Source organism: Pleurodeles waltl, chromosome 11 (genome assembly GCF_031143425.1).
Source record: "Pleurodeles waltl isolate 20211129_DDA chromosome 11, aPleWal1.hap1.20221129, whole genome shotgun sequence".
Lineage (NCBI taxonomy): Eukaryota > Metazoa > Chordata > Amphibia > Caudata > Salamandridae > Pleurodeles > Pleurodeles waltl.
Window position 1 is genome coordinate 891,530,272 of NC_090450.1, and position 20,143 is coordinate 891,550,414.

The 20,143-nt window shown below is 41.0% G+C and overlaps 1 protein-coding gene across 7 annotated transcripts in view; it reads right to left on the reverse strand.

Annotated features, from left to right (window-relative positions):
• The window catches only part of WSCD2 (WSC domain containing 2), a 1,176,783-nt gene that overhangs the window by 747,187 nt on the left and 409,453 nt on the right, over positions 1 to 20,143 (reverse strand). For all 7 annotated transcript variants that reach the window (XM_069214798.1, XM_069214802.1, XM_069214803.1 and 4 more), the window contains one exon: positions 1,295 to 2,329. In XM_069214798.1, coding sequence (XP_069070899.1) covers positions 1,295 to 1,685 — 391 coding nt within the window. In that variant the 5' untranslated portion in view covers positions 1,686 to 2,329. The remainder of the gene's footprint in view (positions 1 to 1,294; positions 2,330 to 20,143) is intronic.

Here is a 20,143-nt window from a genome sequence, read left to right on the forward strand (position 1 = left end):
GTATTAACAATGAGGAACAATTTAAACCACAAGCATTGCCGTATTTGATATGCAGTGTACAACATTCAATACAGATAGCCATAATGACTATTGGTTATTATTGTTTTCCCTTTCCCTGTAGTTTCTAGCTGCTTAAAATATTTTTGTCTCCCCTTATGATATAGCAATATTTTTCTTGTTGATGTGCACAGCTGGGGAACTGTTAAATAATGATAGTTCGTGGTATAGTTATTTTAGGTTCTCAGTACTGTTCTGTGTTTGGGGCACCATAGCCTACCCTTCAAACAAACAGATACTGTTTCTTGTATTACTAAAGGAAATAACTTTTCCTCTGGAATATCACGTCAGCCTCCTAATTAAAAATAGGTGGCATCTAAAACAGTCATTCATCTATGCTGGGGTATTGCTCATGCAAATATTACAGAACTATAGTGGTGTTAGTTATTGTGATATCATCAAGGTTAAGGTCATGTGACATCACTTCATGAGAAGACTTCGATTAAAGAGTATGTGCTGTCATCTCTTGTGGCACTATTGAGGTCAAAGTGTATGATGTCATTTCTGTTGCCCCTGGCATTTTGATGAATTGACCTCCACGTGAGTCAGCTTTTTTGAAACAGTTGACCTTATCCTGTGAATACTGAGTATTTGAGTTTGTACTTTCAGGTCTAGGGCTTGCTTTTCTAGCTCTTTTGTTAAAATGTTGTTGTTTTTAATTATTGCATGATGATCATTTTAGTATTGTATTACTTAACATAAATGAGTCTATTTAGTTGCATCACCCCAACCATAGACAATGACCAAGTTTCCTAAAGGGGACAGCCCAGTTTCAGCATTTTGTCAATATAGCTTTGTAGTTTGTGGTACTAGATCTAGTAATGGTTTTACCATTTCCTTTCAGCCAGACTGTATGAAGAAATGCATATGTCAAGAAGGTACATCACTCACAGGCAATTTCAAACACATAGAGGACACTTCAGAAAGTCTCTTTTACTTTCAAGATGTGAGTGCAAGAAATTTTTGAGACAATATTACTCTTCAATATTCCTGAACCTAGAGGGGCCATCCAGTGACTGTTGTCACAACATATCTCAAAACCAAAGCTGACGTCTTCAACCAAAGCAATAGTCTAGAATGTTTATTGTTTGCTATGTGGGGACTGTGTAAATTGAACTTTTTTTTTTCTCTTCACTGAATGCCCTCTTTAACATTTTCTAAAACTTATCTGCCAAGGGGATGGTATTCATTAACGAGTAATAAATGTGAATTCAGTAATAAATATAGTTTCTTTTACCTCTTTCCTCCTCTTGTTCTCGAGTGCTTCGTCCTTTGAGTGCTCTACTCCAGACACCACCATAGTCCCCGACTTTGCTTCTTTCTGGCATATCCTTTGAAGGACCCTTAAACCAAGGGCCATGCCTTCTTGGAAAACCTGGAGACTCTGGGGTATCTTTGAAGACTCTTCCAAGCTGAAGAGCTGTGGCTTCACTGGTACCATCCAAAAGGTTTTGGTTATTTTCAGATACAATAAGTTCCCCTGTAAAACCTGAGTGGATGAAGACCAGACTTCCGGCTGTCAAATACAGGACTATAAATGTGAAAAAGCGGATTGGTTTTCTTCTAAAGTAACGTTGAAACTTTACGATTAGTTTGGCCATATCGTATTCATAACCTGGCGTCTCCATGCAAAGGCTTAGGTGAGAAAGTTATTACTTAATTGCTCCACTTGGCAAAAATAGTTTCTACTGGTCAAGCATCATAGCCTACGCTAAAAAAGAAGTTGGGTTTTAATGGTAGGCACACTTTTGCACTGAAGCAATTCATAAAATATTTCTTTGGAAGAAAATCCAGAAAAAATAGTTTACACAGGGTCTATCCAGCAGATTTTGTTTTTGTAGGAAAAAATGGTTGAGTTAAAATTCTTTCTTTTTTTTGCAAACAGTTATTTTAAAAACATTAGTTTCTGCTGGAGAAAAAAAGACGGTTTAGAATGAAGCAGCGTTTCGGCTATTCCTTCACATGTTATTCCTCTTCTATAAAAAAGTGCTGGAAGAACTCTCGAGACGTTATCGATGGTGCAACCATGTCACGTAAATGGGGTGTCCCCTGGTCCCGTAGAAGCGTATCAGCTGACGCAATCTCCTCTCCCTTGTTCTGATGTCACTTCCACAGCTGAGCCTTTAGCAAGCATATTTTCAGTTGAACCGATGGTGCATCCTCCTCCAGGAGGGAGAAGGATCACGGGGTGCCTCTTGATTATTATTTGCCGACTGGAGCTGTCTGCTAAATAAATCACCATTCATTTTAGCCCAGAACAGAAGCACTGCACCTGCAAGTCAAATAGAAAACAGGGCATTAGCGTTTTGCTTGGTAGCACTTTGTGCAGGTGGGAGCAGCATTAGCTTAACACCTTAACAATCAGTGGCGCGTGCAGTTCAATACAGACCACATTTTCCTTGCAATTGTCACATCAGCTCATTATTCAGTCTTTGTTTAGGAGATACGGCTGGCAATGAATCAGTGATAATGTATAGGTCACTGTGTGCATTCATATGCTACATTTTATCCTATCCTATTGCTATCCATATGCTAAATTCTATTCTATCCATATGCATTTTATTCTATATCCAGTATTCAATTGCATTTTGTTCTATAGCCTGTATTCTATGAATATTTCAAAGCATGGATGCTATTGTGAGGACTGGACAAATTATTTTATGATAAACTTTAATTAAAAAGAATACAACGAAATTTAAAAAGCAAAACAAATATTGAATTACGAATTACTGCTTGGAAAAAATGTAGCATACCTTTTCTAAAGTGATTCTATTGATAAACTACTACAAATGCAATTTTGCATTGGTGAGTTGACCTGTACAAAAGCCAACTTTTCCTTCTGTTAAGTAACACTGATACCTCCAACTGGTGAGAAGACAACCTGTATTTGGACTTCTATCAATGAAAAGAATGTTCAATCATGTATGGGGAAAGTTTTATTTTTAGTGTGTTTACCACACTTTGATCAAGTAAGTTATTTAAGGACTGAAATGAGAGACTTTTTGTAGTCGGAATATACTAAATAATTATATGTGCATCGCAAAGTGGAGGGAACATGACAGAGGCATATCACTCAACATTGTCAGTAGCTTGCCATTGGAATATTACTGATGCCCAATAAGATGTGTTAGCCCATGCACGAAGTGGAAGTTGTCCCCATGGTAGCGCTCCTACTGATAGCGGTGGGAGAAAAAATCACTCTGCTAGTAGAGTTGATAAAAATCGGGAACTCCACGCTGTGCAGAGTAATGTGGAGTTCCCTAAATGCCACTATCTGGTGCTTGGCAGAATTTTTCTTTTGTTAGCACAGACAAGACTTGTTTTGACGCGAGCTGGCAAGTGCTACAATACTCGCAGGCCACATGTGAGCACACATTTTGCACCTGCCAGCACGGCTATTTGCTAGGACGACACCTTTTTTGTGCTGCTGGCTGGTGTGAGCAACCTTGGCTGCACTTGAAGCAGATTCTTTACTTATGAAGCAGCTAAATCTACTTGAAAAGATGATTTTGAGTGGATATTCTACTCAACCATTCGACCATTCAAATAGGTTTTAGTGCGAGAAGCCTTTTTAAACTTTTTTTTCCAACATGTAGGAAGTGCCCCAGAGACTCCAACTTCCTCCTCCTCCCAGTGCTTTGCCCATCTCCAGGTCACTTTTCACTTGGATTTCAAAGGGGAAGGACCACTCTCTTTGTCTGCTGCATATATTCCATTTGATTTAAGGACTTTGTTTTGCTGATATCACAAGTAAGTTCAAAAACTATTATATAAGGGTGTTGTTTGTTTGATAGGGCATGTACCAGTATTTCTTTGTACTTTCATATGGTTTTAAAACATTTCTGTGGTAGGGGCCTAACGTTTTTTGCATTTAATTTTTCACTTTTTGTAAAGGAAAAATGCTGGACAGTTCAGTACCTATCTCCATGTTTGTCACATTTGCAATATTCATTTACTTTACTGCGTGGCCTAGTCTGCCAGTGGGCCATACAGCCAGTAGGCCCAGTACGAGGCATCAATTCATGAAAGAATTGTTTCTGTGGGATTTGTTGTTTAAATTAAAACATCAGTTGGGGCAGGGATGACATTGAATTAAATTAAAAATGTGGGTTATTGTTTGTATTTCATGTTTGTTTCTGCAAAAAGTGTACTTGTGGGGTAATATTTGATGTCATAGGAGGATGTGTGTTGTTGTAACATTTTTATAGCTCAGTTACTTTTCTTGTTTGGTATTGCTGAATTAATGGTAGTGTTATCTTCAATGTAACCATCAGTGTTATTTGCCATAGGAATGCATGTATTTTTTGTTCTCCATGCCTCTTTGTTGGCTGTGTTGGTTGACCGTGTGGCCAGCGCCCATTTTGTGCAACCATCCTTTATTTATTCCAGCTTTCAAAGCCATTTTCAAGGGAGATTTTATTTATATTTTAATTGTTTTTTATTTTATTTTTTTAAATGTATTTTTTACTTTTTTTGTATTTTGCTTCCTTCCATGGACCGCCAGACTGCCATAAGCCTAACAGCCTAAAAACAGCATCAATTTGTTTAGGTATTATTCCATGCCCCTGGGGTCCCTTGCCTGCCATAGGCAAACACCAGCCTTCATTTGGTAACGATTATTTCATTTTCACTTACAACTCCCTGATTGCCACAGCTTTCTCCCTCAGAATAGTGCACAAAAAGCAAATGGTTACATCTGTATGTTGCTATCCTGATTTGAATTGAAATTTTAGGTTATGGTGGTGTGGTTTGACTTTAAAATGGTTGGATATATTATTGTTAATTAATTAGGGAAATAACTTAATTAACCCACCATACTAAATTATATTGTCTTTGTTGGCACTAATTCAAACTGCAACAATGCAATGTTCCACACATATTTTTCTTGCTTGTTTGCCTTTAGGAGGAAAAGTGAAGAGACATCATCAACAGTATTGCCAGACAGAAGGCCTGTACAAAAACAGGTGACCACACAAGATGTGACGTCAGTCCTCCTATCAGCTTTAAGATGGACCAAAGAAAGGTGCTGCCAAGAAAGTGGCCAGTGAGAAGAAGCAGCTTTCCACCATTGGTATGCCGACCACAACCTTTTCCCAGAAACTTGTGCCTGCCGCAACAGCCTCTGGGGATTAAGCTAGGAGCAGCACTCCCACATCAACGGCACTACCAAACCTAAGCCCATGTCTATTTCAAAACAGAAAAAAACAGGGCACTCCAAATAATGAGTCCACAGTGAGCAGAAAACCAGAATCTTTAATTCCTTATGTTGAATACATAGAAACATAAGTGTTCAGAGACAGCCAACACGTGTTTCGTCCAGCAGGACTTTTTCAAGGCAAAACTTGTAAATAAGCAGGAACGTGTCCAAAGCGAACCATACGCATGGATTGATTTCTGAATCTGCCCCCTAGGGGCTCTTCCTGTGATTGGGCTTATCAGGGACCCACCACGTACTACTCATAAGACTGTCGGATTGCTGGCATATATGGCCTAAACATCATACATGACCCACGTTTCCTGTCACTAAGAAACATCACTAATTGATTCAGAAATCAATCCATGCGTATGGTACGCTTTGGTCACGTTCCTGCTTATTTACAAGTTTTGCCTTGAAAAAGTCCTGCTGGACGAAACACGTGTTGGCTGTCTCTGAACACTTATGTTTCTATGTATTCAACATAAGGAATTAAAGATTCTGGTTTTCTGCTCACTGTGGATTTATTATTTGGATTGCCCTGTTTTTTTCTGTTTTGAAATTGACTTTACAGCACGGCTCAAAGGAGGCTTTCTCCTTTCGTCTTTGTTCTGTGCAATTTGAATACCCGTGGTGGTTGGGTATTTATACCAGGTTGGTACCCTTCTCAGGACTCGTTGTATCCACTTGGACATCGTTCTTTTGTTTCAGATGTGCGATTTATAAGCATCCACCTATTTAGTAATCTCTATCACTAAGCCCATGTCTGTCAGCGAGGCAGTCACTGCAATCATGGCGACTTTGACGAGAAGTGACATTGAATTGGATTTGTTTGTTTTGCAAAGTAGTACCTAATCGCTTCAGGAAACAGAGCAAGGTGGACAGCAGCAGCAGCCAGCATTAATACATCTTCCTGAAGTTTTAGCAGAACAAAATGTTGAGCTTCCTGCCAAGCAAGAACCTCCTCTTTTCGAATCATTGGCTCCCAGATTTCCAGCAAGAAAAAGGATGGGTATGCCACCATTTTCTCCAAGCACCCCTTATGATGATCTGGACATAGACTGGACCCCAGCAGAGTCTGACACATGCCAGGAGAGGGAAGGGAAATTAACAATTTTCCTTAAAGCCTTATAATTATGGAACGCAGTCATTGTATGTAAGCTGACACAAAGGATCCCAAATCACCCCGGCTATTCAACTTGCTCTGGGGGATGTGGCACAGGTACCACTGCCAGCGCCAGCTCCCATATTTGTTAAGCCTCTGCTGAGACCTACATCAACCCCCAACTTCAGTATAAGTATGTACTACAGAGAGGCAATCGACGACACACCCATCCACCTCCAATTATTCTTCAGGCATTGGCACTGGAACACTAAGACAGTTCTCCTCCCCAGTTTGGGAATTTCGTATGATTAGCAATCAGGATAATAACATTTCAATATGCTCCATTTGCCACACAAGTGTTTGTTGAGGTAAGCCTTGTTTACACTATGGTACTGGAGGTCAAACTACCCATATGAAACTACATCACACAATCCGGTGGGAAGAGCACCATAAAAAATTGCTGTAAGTGGTAGTGGTGAAGGTGAAGGTGAGGAGAGTGGGGAATCGTCAGCTCCAATCACAGTGGGAGGTAATGAGGAAGAAGAGGGTGACATTGTTACACAAAGCAGCCCTGTCCCCAGCAGTGTGCCAGTATCACCCACCTCAGCAACCTCAAAATGGCCTCAAAATGGCACAAGAGTCAGGTGAAGACACCACAACATAGAGTGACTGCCCCAAGTCGCATATTTAGTCTATTACCTCCTGCTTCTTGGAAGTCGCCTGTGTCAGTGGCCCAGAAAAGAAGAAAATCCAGTCTACTATTACAGGATTGTTTAGGCAGGAGGGGCCCTATGACCGCAACCACCCAGTGGCACAACTGTACAAAGGAAGATGGCTAAAATATTAGTGCTGGAACTCCTCCTTTTTTCTTTTTGAAAAAGTGGGATTTTTAGAATTTGTGGTAGCCATTTGCCTGAAATGGAAGGTTCCAAGTCAGACATATTTTGCCAGATTTGCTGTTCCAGTGATCCATCATGATGTGCTGCAATCGATCAGACAGGCTTTGCAGCAAAGTGCTGTTCACTCTGACATCAACTGACGGCAAACGTGGACCAGCTGTCAAGCAACTGATTACATGTGTATCACTGCATACTGGATCTCTTACAGGGGTTAGGCCACAGCTATCCACAGGTTTCGGTGTTGAAGATACCTTTAAGGGCATTGGGTGGCATGCAATGGTAGCCATGTTCGCCATGGAGAAATCCCATATAACTGTAAACATCTTAGAAGACTTTCAAGACAGCAAGGTATCTGAATGTCTGTGACCCAGATGTTACAGAACTGGATTTGTTGCCATGGACAATATCAGTAATATAGTCAAGGCCATGACGAATAGTGACTGTCTCAGGGTCCTGTGTTTGGCACATTGCATCAACCTGTTTGGGCAGGACGTTTTAAAAAAAGAAGACACAGACAACAACATACTTACCACCTACTGAAGAATCTGTAGTCATTTCAGCCATTCTTTTAAAGCCCGGAAGCAGTTGAGGATTATTCAGCATGCTAATAGAGTACCAGTTAAAGCCCTCATACAGGAGATGCCAACACACTGGAAATCAACCTATTACCTGCTGCAATGTCTGTTTGAGCAATACAGGCTGATCAATAGCTTTTGCATTCAACGAGGAGGGGATGCAATTGAATTAAAAGCATGACCATGGACGCGCACAAATGAGGCCTAGTCAAATACCCCACACAGATGCTACTTCCTTTTCAGGTTTTCACACAGAAAGTCAGAAAGGAGGACATTATGATGGACCAAGCTATCCCGTTGTTGCAACTCCTACAGGACCAGTTAGAAAAGGTTTCTGAAAGGTTTGCAGAAGTGCATGCCTTGATTGAGAACGTAATACTTTGCTTGAATATTAATACAAGGCTACAAAGAGACTTCATCTTGTCCAAAGACTACATCTGTGCCACACTACTAGATACATGGTACAAACAAATTCAGTTTACTTTCTTTCCTTTTTCTGAAGGTGATGTTTCAAAATACAAGATGTGGATTGTTGAGCGAGCCAGAGACCTGGAAGAAGTATAGCTGAAGATTAGAGTCCCACTCTGAGGTTCTGTGGTGCTGCCTTCAACTTCCAGAGAAATATCACAGCAGCCAACACAAGCAACAAGAAAACCAGCAACAATTGCAACAACAGGAACAGAAAATTGGGCCCAACCTATGCATTGGCTTGGTTTCAAGTGGCAGGTATTAAATCTAGTGCAGAGGCAAAGGCAAAAGAGGTTGAGTAACTGGCAGCACTAATAAAGATTCAGAGGATGTTCTAGAAGCATCTGGGTGATCCTAAAGAGGTCAATGCGGATCAAAACCCATTAGTGTATTGGTATGGGATGATGCACCAAAGGCCAGAGCTCAGCAGGCTGGCAATTAAGTATCTGGCTTATCCGGTAGCCAGTGTTTCTGCTGAGCATGTGCTCAGTGCAGCTGGTGAACTTGTCATAGTGAAAAAGACCAATCTCTCTCCTTAAATGTGAAGAGATTTACCATGGTCAAAATGAACCAACACTTTATACCACACAATTACACTATTCCTGAAACAGCACAGGAGGAGGAGGAAGATGATTGGTCAGAACCAGGAGCCAGATGTATCAAAGGATTTTGCATTCGCAAACTGTGCGAATCGGTAAATTTAGCTGTTTGTGAATGAAAAATCGCCTTTCACGATGTATGAAAGGCAATCTCAGTGCAGATATAGGAATCGCAAAAATACTGATTCCTTACAACTGCGACATGAACTTGCGGGTAGCATTCTGCGTATCGCAAATAGCAACATGATTTTGCGAATCGCATTCTGCAAATTGCAAATTGCAACCTTAATTTGCAATTCGCAGAATGCGAATTGCCAAATTGTGTCACTATTTGCGATACGCAGAATGCGATTTGCACAATCATTCTCGCAATGTAATGCATCAACAATGCGCAAATAGCAAATATTTGCAGAATTGTCTTTTGCACGTGCAATTTACCACAAATTGAAATCAGGTGGTAAACAGGTATAACCTATATAAAGAGGCCCACCATGACTCAGCCTCTTTTCCACAATGGCTGCACTCTACGTGATGGCGAGGAGGATGGGGATTTTGGCAGGTTTGAGGAGAGGGAGGAGGAGGCAGGAGCGCATTTTTAGAGTGCGCATTACCCTTTTTGACCATCAGACAGAGGAGGAGATATATGATAAGTATAGGTTAAGCTCAGCCACGATACTTGAACTGACAGCTGATCTACAACCTATACTGCAGCGCAACACACACAGGACCAATAGTATACCCACCCATGTGGCAGGTATTATGCTCTCTGCACCTCTTAGCCTCAGGAGCTATCAAGGGGTAATAGCAGCAGCTGGAGGGGTCTCACAGAGTGCTGTCTCAACATTTTTCAATGCATTTCTCAATGCCATGCAGAGCAAAATACAAGAGCACATAAGATTCCCAACACCCCACAGAAATTACTACAGACAAAATTTGATTTCTACCAGATTTCCCAATTCCCACATGTAATAGTCGCCATCGATGGGACACATGTAGCTATCTGTCCACCATCGGCCACAGAGTATGTTTATCGGAACCGTAAAAGTTCACATTCCATGTGCATACAAGTAATTAGCAATGCCTCCAACATTATAACTGATCTCGTGGTCAGAAACCCAGGGAGCACACATGACTCCTACATTTTTTGGTACAGTGGAATTTACACAAGACCTCTTGCTGGGGAGTTTGGTGAAGGATACCTACTAGGTAATGTAATAGTTGACAATGACGCACTGATGTATATGTGATGTCACGGATAACAATTACTCATTTTACTCTCCTGTCATTCCAGGAGAAAGTACCTACACCGTGCGGACATTCATACTGATGCCCTACCTGAGTCCTGCAATGCCAGCTGAAATGAGGTATAATGCTGCTCACAGGACAACCCGCAGCATTGTGGAGAGGACCTTTGGCCTGCTGAAGAGCCGCTTCAGATGCATACACAAGAGTGGTGGTGCACTACAATACAGCCCTGAAACAACATGCTAAATCGTGGCTACATGTGCTATGTTGCACAACATAGCTTCAACGAGAGGCATACCTGTAGAACCCACCGAGCCAGACTCAGATGAGGATGATGATCCCTTGTCACCCCTTCAACCAGCAGACAGAAGAAGTGCAGCAGAGGGCAGACAAAGACGTGCTGACATCACTCGCAACTATTTCTGATGTAAGTAATGACAATACCACGTATATTTTATGCATTGCTGTAGGTAGTATCTTTATTGCCTTGACTTCAGGTGATATATGTGTGATTAGGACAAAGGTATGCACTATAGACAAACAGGTGCGACTAACAGTATCACACTATTAGCATCAAAGTATAACTGTTTTTCTACATGTTAAGCTAGTCCCCTGTACCCCTCAACATTACTTCCTATGTCCACGCACTCCACTTGAATGCTCAGTGGCCTTAGTGGCACCTCTTGTAGTGGGTTCAAAGACAGTACTGTGTCTGGTACTGCGACAACTAGGATCCACCACAGGGGCTGTGAGACTGCTGAGGCTAGAGAGCTCCTCACCATCCCCACCACCCAGTTTGCTGTTTGTAGCACTCTGTGCTGTCTGCATTGTCTCCAAAACATTGGTTATTGGCACCAATACTTGTGCAACGTCCTGACTGCAATGGGCCATCTCCACTTGTATGCCCACAGCACGTCGTGATATCAAGGCAGTTGTGGTAGTGAGCCAATTGACAGATCTGAAGAACCCATCCAACCTGCCCATCAATTGGTGATGGCGCCTATGGTGGCTGACATGCTCCTGCTGCATCACAAAATGCTTCTGTCGTTTTTACTCTCCTTTGAAAAGAGTTGCGGCTCTGAAAACGCTTTCAGCGTACTCACGTCCGTCTCAGCATTGTACAGTTTGGAACACTGTACTTCGGAGTTTCCGAGGAGCTGCAACTCTTTTCAAAGGAGCGTAAAACGACAGAAGCATTTTTTCTGGAAGTCTAATTTGCAACATTGATTCATTGATGGTCCTGTTAGTGGATGAAATAGTGATGGCTTAAGATATTATTTATCAGAGCTCTGTTATTTAGGAGGCTCATGTACTATGAAGAAACAGAGTCTCAGCCCTGAAGAAGTCATGTGACGAAACACGTGTTGGCTGTGATGTCGTTATGAAAAGGATGGACAATTAACTAACTTTCAACTTATGAAAATGATGGATGATTAGTGGGTAACCATTAATAAGGGACTAATATAGGACTATTGTGTTGATTTATTACACTTGAGAAACTGACTCACAATTTGATTGCTGAGAAGGATGAAAAAGACACAAGGAATTCACGAGAGGAGATTTGTTTTGATTTAAGCAAATAAAACAATTTTGGAATAATGTGTTTTGTTTGAATCTCAAAGATTTCTGCTGTGAGGAGATATCTAACAAGTATTTTGGATAGTTACGGAATTCTATGTTAAGTTTTGAGGTTTGCAATTTCACTGATATTGCCTTTCTCTTGTCTTCTTATTATGTATGGTTGAACAGCATCTGATATTACAGAAAAATGTTATCAATACTGATGTTAACTGATATGAGACCAACGAGTGCCGCAGTTGTGGTATAATTTTTGAGGGTACCGAAGCAGATCGAACAAAGTGTGTAAGAAAAGTCCACAATTCACAAAGGCATGTTTTCCATCTTGAAGTGCTGTTTATTTTCCAGAGTTTCATCCCATGGACTTTTTCAAGGCTGCAAAATGTGTATACAATATCCCATATCTATCCAAGTTGTTTGTGTCACAAAATCAAGCAAGCATATCAATACACACCAGTGAGAACACACTATTACCAACATAGGGTCTCATTACAACTTTGGCAGAGGGGATTAATCCATCCCAAATGTGACGGATATCCCGCCCACCGTATTAAGAGTTCCATAGGATATAATGGACAAAGTGGTAATCAGGCCTATAGTGTTATGTTTATAGACACAAAACCAGGAGACATAGATCTGTACCATAGTTTGTTCACACATATTGGCAGTAACTCATCAAAAATACAAATAAGAACCTGTATACAAAAGAAGTGTCCAAAAAAAGTGAAGAAGCTCAACCAACAAAAGTGTGCCACCCTTAGAGCTATAGAAGCCGTAGGGTGAATAAAACAGAATATTAATGGTGCTCCCCATCGCTAGGAATAATTTACTATTGTAAGCGTTTGATACAATCTCTGGTATTTGTTGTGTCATGGTGGTAGTAGTTTGCTCTCAGTCTTTCTAAAGCTATGATATAAATGTATAACCCACTAACTCTGTGTTTTCCTTTCAATTTAGTTGCCTGTGATGGATAATCCTTTTGAATAATCCCACAGCTGGAGACCACCTAGGTGAGAGTGGGAGTTCACTTGTGATGCTTCTCTGTCTGTGCACTACTGCCACTATTAAGAAGACACCTTGGGAAGCCCTACAGTAAGGAAGAGAGCCATCATTGGATCTATTCAGGCAAGAGAACTATGGAGTGAAGTGAACTTGTTTAGTTAGTAAGTAACTAACTTCTAGTGTCGATAAGTAGTGAGTTCTTGTTTACCTAGGTTATTGTAGGCAATATAGCCAATAGCAGCATACACCCTCTAATGATCAATATTGTGACAAGGGTATAAGTAAATATAACTAACTGGTATACACTTTATTAATATGAAACATCCTGCAGCAGCAGTGCAAAGTTAAAGTAAGCCACAAAAAACTATTCCAGAAAAAGGTATAAGAATAACCATTTATTGAATTGAGTTTCAAGAAAAGTAGAAAACCCACCCTTTCCACCACAAAAGGTCCACCCCTTCCCCCAAACAAATCACCCCATCCCCAAACAATATCCCAAAAAACTGAAGTCCAAAGAGTCCAAAAAGTATTTTCCCAATTCCTGCCCTCTCAACCCACAACAAAAACCCCTCCTTCAAAAATAAATTAAAAAGGGTTAGAAGAGGGCATTCTCTGTAGGTAGGTCCACAGTTCTTGTTTCTGGACCTCAAGACATGCCATCCGACAGCCCAGGTGCAGCAGCTCATGAAGCATGGGGCATTTGAACAAGTGGTCTGAGAGGGGCAGTAATGGTGGCATGGGCGTGGGCAGCTGCGAGCTGCCGGTGGCACTGGAATTGGCGTAGCCTGGAGGATGGAGGCACTGGCAGCTGGCTGGAGGAACTGGGGCCCAGGACATGGGAATGTTCCTCACCCTCATCCTCCAGCTATTGGTACTCCACCCAGGTGGCCTCCAACCTCTACCGCTGCAGCCTGACTGCTATCTCCTGCTGTATCAGTGGTGATGGTGGACCAGCAGAAGTAGCTATATCAAGGAAGAAAAAAAGACAAATTGTAAACAATACTCTGGGCAAACACTTGCGTAAAAGTATATAGTGTCACAATAGTAGTAGATTGCTGGTCTCCTAGGGACATTGGAATTTTTTATATGATTAGGAGAGCCACAGGGGCATGATTCTACCCACACATGCCTTACATAAAAGCACCGACTGGCTGGAAGGAATTAAGGCAACATGTCACCACATTAAATAGACAGTTTTTTTCTTGTAGAGGATTTCCTAAAAAACTGAACAGACACTTTGTGAGGAAAAATAAAAACAAATGTGCTCTCATTAATGGGTAAGACATCATCTACTATGTAATACAAGTATTCTTGTGCTAAATTAATGGAGGCATTCTAGCTACAACATCGGGTGCTACATTGGTACTCTCTGCAGTCTGCTGCTGGGGCAGCTGCAATGGACATTTACTTTAATTCCAGTCACACTGCTCCTCTCCAAATGCCTTTCAATTTTATCTTGATTCCAAAGTCTTTAAAGAGGCAAATGAATAATATAAGTCACAAATGCCATGTATAACACACGTGGATAATAGATATCCTGTCTGCCATAAGTGGACGATGGGAAAAATGATGCACTGCAAAACAGGGAAAGGAACTGCATATATAGATTTTATTTGACATCTTCATCACAAAGTATCCCACCCGTAAAATATTAAATCACAGGCACTTTACTTCCTGACCTCGCCCTCAAACACAAGTTATTTCAAGCAAACACATTTGTTTGGCAGTGAGGAAAGGAATCTTGACTTTCTCTACTGCAGGCTAACGTAGAGGGAAAAGGCCTAGTAGGTAGAGGTTTTGCTATAGAATTGTGGGATGTACTGATCATCATGTGCCTAAGCTTTGGCTTTGTCAGTCACTGTAGTTGAAAGTAGATGAATTGACAAAAGTGAAACATGTGAACAGACGTAAATCCATTATGAAGCCATTAAATATATGAACCACTTGACCAGAAAAATGTGGCACATGCCAAGAATGGATTTTTGAATTGTTTTGTATGCTGGGATAGAACTTAGGAAAGTATAAAGGACTGAAGTACTAAGAGGTGAGTGATTGGAACATGGAAGGGAAGGGAACCACATCTTGTTTTTCTTTTTTGTTTGCAATGCATCCAAAACTTTGTAAATGCTGTATTAACCGAAGCTGATGCACATTGCACAGCCAACACTGCAGTGCTGAATTGAATCATGCTGCTGTTAGATCATAGGTCATGAAATGCCATGGGCGGAGAGGTTACGGATGATGATGGGTGGAATTTGCTTCACTTAACAAATAGAGTGAGCATATCAGTAACTGTCAATAATCAAGCAATGTGACTTATCACTGCCTCTCCCTGCCACCACTGAGACTCCCCCTCCAACTGCCTCTGCATTTAGTGCTCTAGCGCTGGCCCCACACCCATGTCTCTGTGGCTAGAAAATAATTACACATTTTAGATGCCAGATAGGCATCCACTTTGTTTTTTTAGAAATAATGCAAATACAGTACATCACTGTAGTTTGGTTAGCAGTCTCGAAAATATCACTTTGGGCATTTTGTTGGTTGACAATGTTAGAAAAGCTGCGGAGCTATGATCATTGTAAGTAATTTGAAACGCAATGAAGGGGTAGAATTAATTGGTCAACTAAAGATATATGGTTTTGGATGCCAAATGCATTGGTACAGTACTCATACTACTTCCCTGCCATACTACTCCATCATCAAAACTGCTGATATACTAAATAATAGATTCAACTCAATTTTGAGGGTATCACCATGACCATGGCCACTCTCTCATTTTACTGTTTGAGAATGAGCAAGACAGATAAAGACTTTTCAACAAACAACTGTAGAATAGCTTGCTTGGGTCTTCAATCTTCACAGAAGTCTACTTAAGATATATTCTCTTAGACTTACAATACCAGTCCACAGTATACATAAGGTAGTGGAGATGGAAAGCCTAATGAAAAAGCAAAAGAAAGCATTAGTACAGACAGGTGGAAGTCAGCTACAGGAACATTAAATATAGAAAAAAAGATAATGCAGGGATAACAAGAATTAACAAACATTAAATAGAATGAAGAGGATTTGAAAAAAACAGTCACAGTATAACCAAAAGGAAAAATTATTCTAAATGGGGAGAGGTAAACTTCAGGGAAATATTATTAACAGGAGTACTTACTGGGGCGAGCAGAGCTGTCAGCCACAGTGTTGGTGGTGGTGGTGATGCTTTTGCCCGAAGTGGAGCTGGTGGTGGCACCCTCGGGCTGACTCTCCAATGCATCTTCATGTCCTTGTGTGCTGATGGAAGAATTAAAGAAGATAGCTAAAATAGATCAGTGGTACAGTTCACCTCCCAGAAAATATTTTATCAGGCAAAGGCAAACATGGTAGCATATTGACACTGTACCTTTATAAATCAGATCGCCTATATTACTAGTATCGAGTTGACCTATTCTGATTTCCTAAACCTAAGCCCTTTTCCAAAGTTTCCTAAACTACATTTGGAACGACTAACACAATGAATGATCTTTGCTTACCAATCCCCTTTGATGAAATGCATATGTATATTAAACATCAGTAGGAGATTGACTGCAACTGTATGAGCTACTTAAAAGAAAGACACAGAGAACACTAACCTACTGATATTACTACTATCACTATGTTGGTGGCAGGACTGAGTAGTCTGCATGACTTCCTAAATAATGAGCTCAATCGAGCACCTACAGTGACAAGTACAATTAGGTAGAACAGAGCACCTGGCTTGCTCAGATTAGATCACATAATCTTTGTTACATGACGTAAACTTAACTTATGTCAGTAGAATGTTATTTGAAAAAATATATAAGCATTGTAGGACACAATAAAAAAAAATTACTCACCGAGCCCCCCAACCTGGATGCCCAGCAGGTTTTGCTCCCGGTTGAGGATGTTGGCCTAGCAGCGTATCAACTGCTCCTTGGTGCGCTTGGCTCCAGTTCTCCTACGCACACACCAGCACACCCTCCCCCACCCATCCAGTGGATGCTCCCACAGGCTATACCCACTCCCGTGCCTGCCGCCTGCTGTCAGCATGGAGGGGAGGTGGTGCTGCACAAAACAAATGGGTGCAGCAACCTCTGCCTTAGAATAAATGGTGCAGGTTGCACCCCTTGGCAGCGCCAGAGACACCAAGGTGCTTAGTTAACAGCTGCTCTGGCACTGCCCACTAATGCTCTGCTGTGGTGCTGGGTGGGGAACAAAAAATAAATTGGAAAAAAGAAGGAATAGAAAGGAAGATGTGAGGAAGTAAAGGGAAAACCCCCCAAAAAAACAAAGGTGACAGAAAAATAAAAAAGGCAAAAACATAAAATATGTAAACACACCGATATAATAAAGTTGAAAGAGGGGTGGGTGAGTGGGATAGGGAGAGAATTGCCAAGATTAAGGGTAGATTAATAAATAGGCCTAGCACCATGCACAGATCAGGTAGAACAAAACATGCGACTGTGTGGTGACGTTTGTACTCGTTTTGCAGCGCGGAATGCATTTCTGGCACAAATCAGTGCAAATAGTATGCCAAGCACAGTTCTGCCCATTTATGGAGGGAGACGGAATTTCACTGAGTTTTTTAGTCACTCCATGTAATTCTGCTTTGCATAACTCTGTAAATTCCGCCCAGGCCTACCTACTGAGTGAATGGTGGCAGCATAGGAGCAGACATTTGTCCAATAATCTCTGTATGCCCCACATGTTCCCTTTTTGTGTTTGAAAACCTCTTTGAGGGTTGCTTGATAAAGATAGACATGCAGGGAGTACACATATAGAGATGGAAGTCTGCTGTACTCTCCATCCCTACATCTGGAGGTTGTATTAAAATTTATGAAGCAGGCAGCATTGCAACCTCCTTAAAATGTGTATTTTGTGAAGAGACTGAATAGTACATCAATTACATTATAAATTGAGGGCACGTTGCAAACCTGCCATTTTGCAAAAAAACACCCACTGGTTTTGAACCTAGATTTTGTTTATTGGTCCCTTAGAGCTCAAGAAAGAGGAGAACTATTTTGCAAATGTGAGACAATGCCCCTTTTTTGTAGACATCCCTAATATGTGCTAAACTTCATTGGTGTTTTGTACTCTGCACACCGTGGCACTGCTGTCCTTTGCCCAGTGTAAAACTGTTTGCACCAGAACTGCACCCCTCACACCAAAAATCATCTTGAGCTGCAGCTGGCCCATCTTTTTACAGAGCAAGTATCGACCACCGTTGGAGGACTGCCAAAGCAGAACTCATCCACATCGCCCTCCTGCTCTTCATGCCACGCCGACCATCACCCGTGATGCTCTCCCTGCTTCTCAAGACCCTCTCCAAAGGGAACAGGACTCTTGGTACAAACCCTGAGATGGTAAACCTTCAGCAGGATTAATCTGGGACTGTATCTGATGTGCGTCCCATCACGGTCGGCCTGAACTTTTGATTTTAACACAGCCCAGCAAGAAAACATAGCTGAGGTTGGCACTTCATGCTTTAGGGTGCTTTTTCAGTTTATTCTATAAAAATTCATAACTCTAGCTGTACTGATGGGAAGTTTTTGTTTTGGCTTTCTATTATTTATTAAATTTTTCTAACTTGGTGTGAGATCTTTTTGTGTGTTGTTTTTACTGTTTTACTGTTTGAAGCGTTGCACAACTACTTTACTAATTGACTATAAGTTAAGTCTGACTGCTATGTGCCAAGCTACCAGGGGGATGAGCACAAGTTAATTCGGAGGTTGCCTGTGCCTTACCCTGATTAGGATTGTGGGTGATGCTTGACCAGGGCTCAGACCCCAGTCAACTAATAACCCAATTTCTCACAAAAGTGATCAACAATGTAAGAAACAGAAAGCCTGAAGCTACTGGAGACTGATTTGCATTATTCTGCTAGCAGCTGCCCTTCAATGCTTGACCTTGTCCTTTGCTTCTCCTGCCTTCTGTCACTATTGTCTTCAGAAACATCTATTCTGAACGTATTTGGTTTTATTGAACCAATCATGGTGAATGGTAAATTAATTAGCAACTACATGGGTTCCACCTTGCATTGTGTTTTGAAGGCAGCAAATCAGAAAGCCATACTCATGTTTCTTTACTACTTCCTGACTTGAAATCCGCCATGCTGGCTATTAATACACTGCCTAAGTACTGGTGCAAGTATGTATTACGTCTCACTTTTGCACCTTTTTGTCCGTTCTCTTCTGTCCAAGGTCCTTTCTTACACTAGCTTTAGCATGGACTCCAACTGCATATTTATTGTTATAGCTTTACCCTTTCTGGTGGTGTGTGTGGACCTCTATGATTCTCCCTACGTCTCTCATAATATCTAATGCCCTAGGCTTTTTCTATGTACAGCCCTGGCAACCAACGAGCCTCTGGATTTCTGATGTCAATAGAGTCCTAGGGCCATATGTACGAACACATTTTCCCATAGACACAGAAGGGGTAAAAGCCTTTGCTACATCTGGCCCCTAGTTCTATAACGCTGTCCTTTTCTAGAATTACTAATTTGCCACCTTCCTACTGCTGGTCCGCCCCAATTCCCCATAGTCTAGGGCAGTTCAGGCATCTCTTTCAGCATTAATTTAAAATCAAGATGGATCAGCTAAGCCTTTAGGAATCGGATAGAGATCTGTACTGCTCACAAATGTCACATGTTTACATTAAATAAGATCCGAAACACTTCAGACATTGGCTTACTTGAGCAGCCGGGTATCTATCTGAAATATCGTTTCCTGCTGGGTGGATAATCAATCAGTTGTGGTATTTGCAGACTGGCGAAAAATATGGTTCTTATGTCATTATTTGCCTCAACGATTCCCTAGTGATCTTGTAGGACCATTAACACCTTAAACATTAGGGGAGATTCTGGAAAGCTCTGTATCTTGTGAGGTTTTGAGCAACTCCATATAATTCTACCCAAAATAAAATGACCTGTTCTGTTTCTTGCGTACACAACTGGTAAAAATATATGTTTTTTTTGCATCAGTTCATAAAGTAAATTGTTTTTTAGAACAATATCATGAAAGTCCTTTTCTGAAAGTGCATCTGGGTTACAATGTGGAACAGGCGGTGTAATGTAATATTAAATATTTATTTCTGTTTTTTTTTATGAAAATGCATTTCGGAGTATAAAATGGGCTCTGAGAAGATGGACTATCACTTCAATTTTCAAGTAATTCCCGTAATCAGCGCGTTTCAATGTATTTCTGCTCAAGATGAAGAGCTACAAACAAATGAAACACAGATTTACCAGAAAGCCATAAACTGTGTTATAGTAGCTCCTTGTCAGTACGTTCAAGGAATAAAGTAGCAAATATTTGATCACAAAAGACCACGGGGTCGTCTACCAGAAAGTTGGAAATCCGTCTTTGATATCTCATAAATACAAATTACTTAGTTTAGAATTGGTTCTCATTTTCACTGAT